This window comes from Myxine glutinosa, chromosome 4 (assembly GCF_964187855.1).
Source record: "Myxine glutinosa chromosome 4, kmMyxGlut1.1, whole genome shotgun sequence".
In the NCBI taxonomy this organism is placed as follows: Eukaryota; Metazoa; Chordata; class Myxini; order Myxiniformes; family Myxinidae; genus Myxine; species Myxine glutinosa.
The window spans coordinates 16,996,405-17,010,940 of NC_136264.1; the positions used below are offsets into that span (position 1 = coordinate 16,996,405).

General features: G+C 42.8%; 1 protein-coding gene across 2 annotated transcripts in view; it reads right to left on the reverse strand.

The window, feature by feature from the left end:
- Positions 1–14,536, reverse strand: part of LOC137424469 (protein Wnt-7b-like) — a 58,004-nt gene that overhangs the window by 33,384 nt on the left and 10,084 nt on the right. For both annotated transcript variants that reach the window (XM_068111955.2, XM_068111956.2), the window contains exon 2: positions 5,405–5,631. In XM_068111955.2, the coding sequence (XP_067968056.1) occupies positions 5,405–5,631 (227 nt within the window). The remainder of the gene's footprint in view (positions 1–5,404; positions 5,632–14,536) is intronic.

Consider the following 14,536-nt stretch of genomic DNA (forward strand, 5'->3'; position numbering starts at 1 on the left):
CATGCACTTTTCATCATACACTTTTCATCATACACTTTTCATCATACACTTTTCATCATACACTTTTCATCGTGCCCTTTTCATCGCACACTTTTCATTCTATACTTTTAATCACACACTTTTCATCACACACTTTTCATCGTACACTTTCCATCATACACTTTTCATCGTACACTTTTCATCATGCACTTTTCATCGTACACTTTTCATCATACACTTTTCATCATACACTTTTCATCATACACTTTTCATCGTACACTTTTCTTCGCACACTTTTCATTCTGCACTTTTAATTACACACTTTTCATTCTACACTTTTTATCACACTTTTCATCGCGCACTTTTCATCATTCACTTTTCATCACACACTTTTCATCACACACTTTTCATGACACTTTTCATGACACACTTTACATCACACACTTTTCATCGAACACTTTTCATCACACACTTTTCGTCACACACTTTTCATCACACACTTTTTCATCACACACTTTTTCATCACACACCTTTTCATCACACACTTTTTCATCACACACTTTTCATCGCACACTTTTCCTTGCACACTTTTCATCACACACTTTACATCACACACTTTTCATCGTACACTTTTCATCACACACTTTTCTTCACACACTTTTCATCACACACTTTTCATCACACACTTTACATCACACACTTCACATCACACACTTTTTATCACCCACTTTTCATCACACACTTTTCATCACACAATTTTCATCATGCACTTTTCACCATGCACTTTTCATCATTCACTTTTCATCACACACTTTTCATCATTCACTTTTCATCACACACTTTTCATCGTTCACTTTTCATCGTACACTTTTCATCGTACACTTTTCATCGTACACTTTTCATCACACACTTTTCATTGGACACTTTTCATTGTGCACTTTTCATTGTGCACTTTTCATCGTGCACTTTTCATCGTACACTTTTCATCGTACACTTTTCATCGTACACTTTTCATCGTACACTTTTCATCGTACTCTTTTCATCACACACTTTTCATCGGACACTTTTCATTGTGCACTTTTCATCGTGCACTTTTCATCGTACACTTTTCATCGTTCACTTTTCATCGTACACTTTTCATCGTACACTTTTCATCGCACACTTTTCATCGTACACTTTTCATCACACACTTTTCATCACACACTTTTTATCACACACTTTTCATCGCGCACTTTTCATCATTCACTTTTCATCGCGCACTTTTCATCATTCACTTTTCATCGTACACTTTTCATCGCGCACTTTTCATCATGCACTTTTTATCACACACTTTTCATCGCGCACTTTTTATCACACACTTTTCATCGCGCACTTTTCATCATTCACTTTTCATCGTACACTTTTCATCGCGCACTTTTCATCATTCACTTTTCATCGTACTCTTTTCATCACACACTTTTCGTTGGACACTTTTCATTGTGCACTTTTCATCGTACACTTTTCATCGTTCACTTTTCATCGTACACTTTTCATCGCACACTTTTCATCGTACACTTTTCATCGTACACTTTTCATCACACACTTTTCATCACGCACTTTTCATCACACACTTTTCATCACACACTTTTCATCGTACACTTTTCATCATACACTTTTCATCACACACTTTTCATCACACACTTTTCATAATTTACTTTTCATCACATACTTTTCTTACTCACGTACACTTCTCACCTTTACATCCTCTCTTTCTTCACTTTTCTATCAATGCAGCTCTTTTATTTAAGGCCTGGCCTCGATGAGGACTATATCGGTAATTGGAGCCTTCAACATTAAATAAAAAAACAAGACCATTACTGATACAAGACTTATACCAAAACAAGACCACTACTGATAGAAGAGCTCCACCAAAACATGACCGCTACCAAAACATGACCTCTACCAAAGCAAGACCCCTAATGATACAATACCTGTACTAATCCAATACCTCTACTGATACAATACCTGCACTAATCCAAGACCGCTACCTCAACAAGACCTCCACCGATTCAAGATCCCCACAAATACAAGATCCCTACCAATACAAGACCCCTCCCAAAACAAGACCTCTACCGATGTAAGACTGTTACTGATACAAGACCGCTAACGACACAAGACCTCTACCAACACAAGACCGCTACCAACACAAGACCTCTACCAACACAAGACCTCTACCAACACAAGACCGCTACCAACACAAGACCACTACCAACAAGACCGCTACCAAAATAAGACCCTCTACCAACACTAGACCTCTACCAACACAAGACCTCTCCCGATGCAAGACTGTTACCGATACAAGGCCGCTACCGATACAAGACCTCCACCGACACAAGACCACTACCGACACAAGACCTCTACCAACACAAGACCTCTACCAACAAGACCTCTCCCAACACAAGACCTCCACCAACACAAGACCCCTACCAACACAAGATCTCTACCAATACAAGACCTCTACCAACACAAGACCTCTACCAACACAAGACCTCTACCAACACAAGACCTCTACCAACACAAGACCACAACCAACACAAGACCTCTACCAACACAAGACCTCTACCAACACAAGACCCCTACCAACACAAGATCTCTACCAATACAAGACCTCTACCAACACAAGACCTCTACCAACACAAGACCTCTACCAACACAAGACCACAACCAACACAAGACCGCTACCAACACAAGACCTCTACCAACACAAGACCTCTACCAACACAAGACCACTACCAACAAGGCCCTCTACCAACACAGGATCACTACCAACACAAGCCCTCTACCAACACAAGACCTCTACCAACACAATACCTCTACCAACACAAGACCTCTACCAACACAAGACCGCTACCAACCCAAGACCGCTGCCAACACAAGCCCCCTACCAACACAAGCTCTCTACCAACAAGACCCCTACCAACACAAGACCTCTACCAACACAAGACCTCTACCAACACAAGACCTTTACCAACACAAGACCGCTACCAACACAAGACCGCTACCAACACAAGACCGCTACCAACACAAGACCTCTACCAACACAAGACCTCTACCAACACCAACACAAGATGCCATCACTACCACAACGTCATCACTACCACAACGTCATCACGACCACAATGTCGTCACTACCGCAACGTCATCACTACCACGACGTCGTCACTACCACAACGCCGTCACTACCACAACGTCGTCACTACCACCACGTCGTCACAACCACCATGTCGTCACTACCACCACGTCGTCACTACCACAACGTCGTCACTACCACCACGTCGTCACTACCACAACGTCGTCATCACTACCACAACGTCGTCTCGACCACAACGTCGTCACTACCACAACGTCGTCACTGCCACAACGTCGTCACTACCACAATGCCATCACTAGCACAACGTCGTCACTACCACAACGTTGTCACTACCACCACGTCGTCACTACGACAACGTCGTCACTACCACAACGTCGTCACTACCACAACGTTGTCACTACCACCACGTCGTCACTACCACAACGTCGTTGTCACTACCACAACGTCGTCACTACCACAACGCCATCACTACCACAACGTCGTCACTACCACAACATCATCACTACCACAACGTCGTCACTACCACCGCGCCATCACTACCACAACGTCGTCACTACCACCACGTCATCACTACGACAACGTCATCACTACCACAACGTCGTCACTACCACAACGTTGTCACTACCACCACGTCGTCACTACCACAACGTCGTCACTACCACCACGTCGTCACTACCACAACGTCGTCGTCACTACCACAACGTCGTCACTACTACAACGTCGTCACTACCACAACGTCGTCACTACCACCATGCCATCACTACCACAACGTCGTCACTACCACCACGTCATCACTACGACAACGTCATCACTACCACAACGTCGTCACTACCACAACGTCGTCACTACCACCACGTCGTCACTACCACAACGTTGTCACTACCACCACGTCGTCACTACCACAACGTCGTCGTCACTACCACAACGTCGTCACTACCACAACGTCGTCACTACCACCATGTCATCACTACCACCACATCGTCAATACTACAACGTCGTCACTACCACCATGTTGTCACTACCACAACGTCGTCGTCACTACCACAACGTCGTCACTACCACAACGTCGTCACTACCACAACGCCGTCACTACCACAACGTCGTCACTACCACAACGTCGTCACTACCACAACGTCGTCACTACCACAACGTCGTCACTACCACAACGCCGTCACTACCACAACGTCATCACTACCACAACATCATCACTACCACAACATCATCACTACCACAACATAATCACTACCACAACGTCGTCACTACCACAACATCATCACCACCACAACATCGTCACTACCACAACGTCGTCACTACCACAACGTCGTCACTACCACAACATCATCACCACCACAACGCCATCACTACCACAACATCATCACCACCACAACGCCATCACTACCACAACATAATCACTACCACAACATCATCACCACCACAACGCCATCACTACCACAACATAATCACTACCACAACATAATCACCACCACAACGCCATCACTACCACAACGTCGTCACTACCACAACGTCGTCACTACCACAACATCGTCACTACCACAACATCATCACCACCACAACGCCATCACTACCACAACATAATCACTACCACAACATAATCACTACCACAACGTCGTCACTACCACAACGTCGTCCCTACCGCAACGTCGTCACTACCACATCATCACCACCACAACGTCGTCCCTACCGCAACATCGTCACTACCACCACGTCGTCACCACCACAACGTCGTCACTACCACAACGTCGTCATGGCCACAACGTCGTCACTACCACAACGTCGTCACCACCACAACGTCGTCGCTACCGCAACATCGTCACGGCCACAACATCATCACCACCACAACGCCATCACTACCACAACGTCGTCACCACCACAACGTCGTCACTACCACAACGTCGTTACGGCCACAACGTCGTCACTACCACAACATCATCACCACCACAACGCCATCACTACCACAACATAATCACTACCACAACATCATCACCACCACAACGTCGTCACGGCCACAACGTCGTCACTACCACAACATCAAGCCTGGTTTTGGTTTAACACTGAAGGTGGCTGGCCTAAGTACGAGGCCCTGTCGTGCTGTATAAATAACACCGGGGGCTTGTTCTCCCAACTGATAAGTATTCGGATTCAGTGATACACAATGAACTTGATGTGGAACTGGGGTTGAAGTTGATGTGGAAGTATTTGTTTAAAAGTTATATAATTATATATACGCACACACCCCATACACATCCCAACCCCCCACCCCCCTCCACTACAGACCCGCACGCAGATGGTAGCCAAAGACCCCACGTTCTCCCGTTGGTGTACAATTCCACCGCTCTCTCCGAAACTGATATTGACATTCCTCCAATGCCAGCTGGGCTCCAGCACCCACAGCCAACATGGCATCAGGTCGTTGCTGGCATAATATTCGTTGTGGTGGCACCAACCCAGGGATGTGGTTGCAGATGGTGCTCGCACCGAGCGCCGCGACACTGGATAGCACCCTAAGGTGAGAGAAGGGGAGACCCAAAGATGACGGAAGGTCGTAACTCAAGGCACAAAGTCATGTATTTCACATTTGGAGGATGTATTTGCTGTTTTTTTTAACTGATTAGGGGTTTCACGATGTATTCGATGCTTTTTGAAGTGTCTTGCATAATGATGGAAGTCTAGAAGAAACAGGCAGACATAGGACAACAAATAAGGTCGGAGAATTGTGTTGAAAATACATAAACATGCACGCACACACACATATACACACACACACACACACACACACACACACACACACACATACACACACATATACACACACACGCACATACACACACACACATACACACACACGCACATATACACACACACATGCATACACACACACACACACACACACACATATACACACACATTCACACACATGCACATATAAACACACACGCACATATACACACACATGCACACATACACACACATGCACACATACACACACACGCACATATAAACACACACATATAAACACACACGCACATATATACACACACGCACATATAAACACACATGCACATATAAACACACGCACATACAGACACACGCACATACAGACACACGCACATATACACACACACGCACATATAAACACACACGCACATATATTAACACATGCACATATAAACACACGCACATATAAACACACAGGCACATATAAACACACACACATATAAACACACACATGCACACATTCACACACATGCACATATAAACACACACGCACATATAAACACGCACATATAAACACACACATGCACCCATACACACACACGCACATATAAACACACACGCACATATATACACACACGCACATATAAACACACATGCACATACAGACACATGCACATACAGACACACGCACATATAAACACACACACACACACACACACACATATAAACACACACGCACATATAAACACACGCACATATAAACACACACACACATATAAACACACACGCACATATAAACACACACGTACATATAAACACACACATGCACACATACACACACATGCACACATAAACACACATGCACATATAAACACACACGCACATACAGACACACGCACATAGACACACACACATATATACACACACGCACATATAAATACACACACGCACATATAAACACACACACACACACACACATAAACACACACGCACACATAAACACACACGCACACATAAACACACACGCACATATAAACACACACGCACATATAAACACACACACACACACACATAAACACACACGCACACATTTACACATACGCACATATATACACACACGCACATATAAACACACACGCACATACAGACACACGCACATACAGACACATGCACATACAGACACATGCACATACAGACACACACACATATATACACACGCGCACATATAAACACACACACATATAAACACACAGGCACATATAAACACACACGCGCATATAAACACACACGCAAATAAAAACACACACGCACATATAAACACACTTGCACATATAATACACATGCACATATAAACGCACATACACACACTCACACAAACACACACACCCGCATGAACATACACACACGCACACATATAAATACACACGTACTCATGCACAAATAAACAAATACACACACATGCACACACATATAAACACACAGGCACATGCACGCACACACATATAAACACACATGTACACTCACGTACACACATATAAACACACACACACATATATATAAACACACACGTACATATAAACACACACACACATATAAACGCACACGCACATATAAACACACACGTACATATAAGCACACACACACACACCCATGTACACACACACGCACACACACATACAAACACACGCACATGTACACACACACGCACATATAAACACACACGCACATGTAAACACACACACATACAAACACACACACACATAGACACACACACATGCACGCACATATAAACACACACACACACATACATACACACACACACACACACACATACACAAACACATACACACACACACGCACACACATACACACACACACGCACATATAAACACACACACACATATAAACACACACGCACATATATACACACACGCACATATAAACACACAGTCACACATGCACATATAAACACACGCACATACAGACACACGCAGATACAGACACACGCAGATATAAACACACGCACATATAAACACACACGCACATATAAACACACAGGCACATATAAACACACACAAATATAAACACACACATGCACACATTCACAGACATGCACATATAAACACACACGCACATATAAACACGCACATATAAACACACACATGCACCCATACACACACACGCACATATAAACACACACGCACATATAGACACACACGCACATATAAACACACATGCACATACAGACACATGCACATACAGACACATGCACATACAGACACACGCACATATAAACACACACACACACACATATAAACACACACGCACATATAAACACATGCACATATAAACACACACACACACATATAAACACACACGCACATATAAACACACACGCACATATAAACACACATGCACACATACACACACACGCACATATAAACACACACACACATATAAACACACACGCACATATAAACACACACACACATAAACACACACGCACACATAAACACACACGCACACATAAACACACACGCACATATAAACACGCACATATAAACACACACATGCACCCATACACACACACGCACATATAAACACACACGCACATATAGACACACACGCACATATAAACACACATGCACATACAGACACATGCACATACAGACACACGCACATATAAACACACACACACACATATAAACACACACGCACATATAAACACACGCACATATAAACACACACACACACATATAAACACACACGCACATATAAACACACACGCACATATAAACACACACGTACATATAAACACACATGCACACATACACACACACGCACATATAAACACACAAACACATATAAACACACACGCACATATAAACACACACACACACACACACATAAACACACACGCACACATAAACACACACGCACACATAAACACACACGCACATATAAACACACGCACATATAAAAACACACACACACACACACATAAACACACACGCACACATTTACACATACGCACATATATACACACACGCACATACAGACACATGCACATACAGACACACACACACATATATACACACACACACATATATACACACACGCACATATAAACACACACACATATAAACACACAGGCACATATAAACACACACGCGCATATAAACACACACGCGAATAAAAACACACACGCACATATAAACACACTTGCACATATAATACACATGCACATATAAACACACACGCACACACACACACACACAAACACACACACCCGCATGAACATACACACACGCACACATATAAATACACACGTACTCATGCACAAATAAACAAATACACACACATGCACACACATATAAACACACATGCACATGCACGCACACACATATAAACACACATGTACACTCACGCACACACATATAAACACACACACACATATATATAAACACACACGTACATATAAACACACACACACATATAAACGCACACGCACATATAAACACACACGTACATATAAGCACACACACACACATGTACACACACACGCACACACACATACAAACACACGCACATGTACACACACACGCACATATAAACACACACGCACATGTAAACACACACATACAAACACACACACACATAGACACACACACATGCACGCACATATAAACACACACACACACATACATACACAAACACACACACACACATACACAAACACATACACACACACACGCACACACATACACACACACACGCACATATAAACACACACACACATATAAACACACACGCACATATATACACACACGCACATATAAACACACAGTCACACATGCACATATAAACACACGCACATACAGACACACGCAGATACAGACACACGCACATATAAACACATGCACATATAAACACACACGCACATATAAACACACGCACATATAAACACACAGGCACATATAAACACACACACATATAAACACACACATGCACACATTCACACACATGCACATATAAACACACACGCACATATAAACACGCACATATAAACACACACATGCACCCATACACACACACGCACATATAAACACACACGCACATATAGACACACACGCACATATAAACACACATGCACATACAGACACATGCACATACAGACACACGCACATATAAACACACACACACACATATAAACACACACGCACATATAAACACACGCACATATAAACACACACACACATATAAACACACACGCACATATAAACACACACGCACATATAAACACACACGTACATATAAACACACATGCACACATACACACACATGGACATATAAACACACACGCACATACAGACACACGCACATACAGACACACGCACATATATACACACACGCACATATAAACACACACACACACACACACATAAACACACACGCACACATAAACACACATAAACACACATGCACACATAAACACACACGCACATATAAACACACACACACACACACACACGCACATATTTACACATACGCACATATATACACACACGCACATATAAACACACACGCACATACAGACACACGCACATACAGACACACGCACATACAGACACACACACATATATACACACACGCACATATAAACACACACACACCTACACACACACGCGCGCACATATAAACACACACACATATAAACACACACGCACATATAAACACACACGCACATATAAACACACACGCACATACAGTCACGTGAAAATGTAAGTACACCCCATGCAAAGTTTTGACTTTTTCAACATATTTAAACATACAGCTATTTGATCTTCATTTCAACAATATTGATAGATAAAGGTGATATAATATAACAAATATCATGAAACATTTACATTTTATAGTCCATTATATAACTTAAATAAACATAAATGCAAATTTCACATGTGGAAAAAGTAAGTACACCCTTACATTTATCACTACTTCAAATACCTAAAATTAGAATCAGGTGCACCAGCTCAGGTGCAAATGATAGAACATCGTTAGAGAGGATCATGGAGGAACCTGCCTTTTTTAAACCTCAGACATTTAGTTTGGTTTGCTCTTTGTTGTTGAAGTGTGCGGCGTCACCATGCCTAGATCAAAAGAGCTCTCTGAGGCCTTCAGAAAGTAGGTTATAGATGCCTACGAGTCTGGGAAGGGATTTAAAAAGATCTCCAAACAATTTGAAATCAATCATTCGACTGTCCGGAATATCATCTACAAGTGGAGAAGATTCCAAACAACTGCCAACTTGTTCAGGCCAGGCCGCCCCAGCAAGTTCAGCCTGAGAGCAGACCGCAAGATGCTGAAAGAAGTCTCTAAGAACCGCAGAATGTCATCACGGGACCTACAGGTAGCTCTTGCTACTGTTGATGTCAAAGTGCACGAGTCTATCATAAGAAAGAGGCTGCACAAATTTGATCTACATGGGAGGTGTGCCAGGAGGAAACCGTTGCTGTCCAGAAAGAACATCAGGGCAAGACTAAAGTTTGCCAATGAACACCAAGGCAAAGACCAGCACTTCTGGAACAATGTGCTCTGGACAGATGAGTCAAAGGTAAAGCTATTTGGCCACAGTACCAGAAGACATGTTTGGCGAAAACCAAAGACAGCATTTGACCACAAGAACCTGATACCAGTATCCAAGCGGGGTTGTATCCAAGCGGAGTTGTATCCAAGCGGAGTTGTATCCAAGCGGAGTTGTATCCAAGCGGGGTTGTATCAAAAGCAGGGATGTATCAAAAGCAGGGATGTATCAAAGCGGGGTTGTATCAAAAGCAGGGTTGTATCAAAAGAGGGGTTGTATCAAAGCATGGTTGTATCAAAGCATGGTTGTACCAAAGCATGGTTGTATCAAAGCATGGTTGTACCAAAGCATGGTTGTATCAAAGCATGGTTGTACCAAAGCATGGTTGTATCAAAGCATGGTTGTGTCTAAGTGGGGTTGTATCAAAGCGAGGTTGTATCCAAACAGGGTTGTATTCAAGCGGAGTTGTATCCAAGCAGGGTTGTATCAAAAGCGGGGTTGTATCAAAAGCGGTGTTGTATCAAAAGCGGGGTTGTATCAAATGCGGGGTTGTATCAAAAGCGGGGTTGTATCAAAGCGGGGTTGTATCCTAACGGGGTTGTATCCAAGCGGGGTTGTATTTAAGCGGGGTTGTATCAAAAGCGGGGTTGTATCAAAAGCGGGGTTGTATCAAAAGCGGGGTTGTATCAAAAGTGGGGTTGTATCAAAAGCGGGGTTGTATCAAAAGCAGCATTGTATTAAAGCGGGGTTGTATCCATGTGGGGTTGTATCCAAGCGGGGTTGTATCAAAGCGGGGTTGTATCAAAAGTGGGGTTGTATCAAAGCGGGGTTGTATCAAAAGTGGGGTTGTATCAAAGCGGGGTTGTATCAAAAGTGGGGTTGTCCAAAGCGGGGTTGTATCAAAGTGGGGTTGTATCAAAGCGGGGTTGTATCAAAGCGGGGTTGTATCAAAGCGGGGTTGTATCAAAGCGGGGTTGTATCCACGCGGGGTTGTATCCAAGCGGGGTTGTATCCAAAGCGGTATTGTATCAAAAGCGTGGTTGTCTCAAAAGCGGGGTTGTATCCAAGCGGGGTTGTATCCAAAGCGGTGTTGTATCAAAAGCGTGGTTGTCTCAAAAGCGTGGTTGTCTCAAAAGCGGGGTTGCATCAAAAGCGTGGTTGTATCAAAAGCGGGGTTGTCTCAAAGCGGGTTGTATGAAAGTGGAAAGGCAGTCATCACTGCCAGCAGTTTATATAGTGGCAATTCTAGTTGTTATTATTATTATTATTATTATTATTAAACTATTATCTCCTTCTCAAAGCTCTGTTGTCTGATTTTTCTTTCCTCTCCTAACGGAGAGTACAATAATATATACATATATATATATATCATTATTTAGTCCAATTCCTTCTTCAGCTTTCCCCTGTCCCCTTGTCACTTGGCTGTGCCTGGATGCGTTTGAGGGTTGTGAAGTAGCGGCTGCAATCAAAATTCTATCCAGATTCCTCCTGATGACTCCATGTTTGCTCTTTACTTCTGCGAGTTCCTTCTGATGACAGCAATGCAGCATTTGTCTGTTTGTTTGTATGTCAATCGCCTACAGGTCATGATTTAAAACCGATCTTCACAAAACTTCATTAAATGGTAGAGCTGGCCAAAAGCAAGAAAGCTATTGATTTTGAGGTTAAAATGTCCAGAGGTCAACATAGGCCAAGGTCAACAACTTCAGTCGAATTTGTAAAATCCTTAATTTTCATCCGATTGACTTGAAATCTGAAGATTTTGCCTATCAGGTCACTGAATTCAACCACCAATTATTTTTGAGGTCAACATTGGCCGAAAGGTCAACATAGACCAAAGGTCAACAACTTGGAGGTGAAATGTCTAAAATCCTCTATTTTCAGCCGATTGACTTGAAGCCTGAAGAGGATTTGCATATTTGGTCACAAAATTCAACCACCAATTATATTTAAGGTCAAATTTGTTTATGGAGTTCGTAAGTGTCGTGCTCTGCACGGTGTCTTTCTTGTCATTTACAAAATCGAAGATTTTTCAAGTATATTGGTCGACTTTGTTATTCTGTCTGTTTGTCAATCGTCTTCAGGTCACAATTCGAAACCAATCATCATGATACTTTACCAAGTTGTAGAGGTCATCACAACTGAGAAGCATATTGATTGAGGGCAAAGGTCGAAAGTCATCTTGAGGGCAAATTTCTGAAATCAATTTTCACCTGAAAAATCGTCAACTTTCATCCAATTAACCTGAAAATTAGGGCAATTGCACAGTGCATTACTGATTTGGGAAACTAACTATTTGAGGTCAAAAGGTCAAGTCAAGGTCAAGCTTCTAAAATCCTCAATTTTTAGCTGAGCGATAATCAATTTTCATCTGATTGACCCGAGCTTTGATGAAGATCGTCAATTTAAATCTCAATGAAATGGGCACTTTGATGTATCCTTGGCAACCTTTTTTTGAGAGGGGGGGGGGGGGATTGGACTTCTCAAGTATCGTGCTCTGCACGGCTACTTTCTTGTTTGTTTGTTTTGATGTGAGCAGAATATCTCAAAAAGTTAAGGACAGATTCAGACGAAATTCGGTGGACAGGTTGGTTGTGTGACCAGAATGAATCGATTCGATTTTGGTGATGTTCCGAATGCGGAACCGGTTACTAGAACTTTTTAATTTTTCAAGTGATTCTTCAAATGTTGAGACATGGGGCCAAAAATGATACATAGCGTGATATCTCAATCAGTTGTGGACAGATTATAGCAAAACTTTGTGGACGAGTTGGTTAGGTGACAAGAAGAAGCCGGTAAGATTTTGGTTCAGGTCCGAATCCAGATCTGGCCTATCAAATGAATGAATGAATGAATGATCGTTTTAAGGCCATTTTCCCCGCTAGAGCGGGGGTTAGCCTTGCGGGCCCCATGACAATCATGGTTCCCTGTTTGAGGCAATGTTTTTATGGCCGGATGCCTTTCCTGACGCCAATCCTTGGTCACGCTCTTATGATGCGCAGGTATACGGTGCACCTATTCTAAGTCGGGGTACACACGGGGATCATTCATCCCAGCAAGCTGGTACTCAATTTGCCGACCTCGGAAGGATGACAGGCTAAGTCAACCCC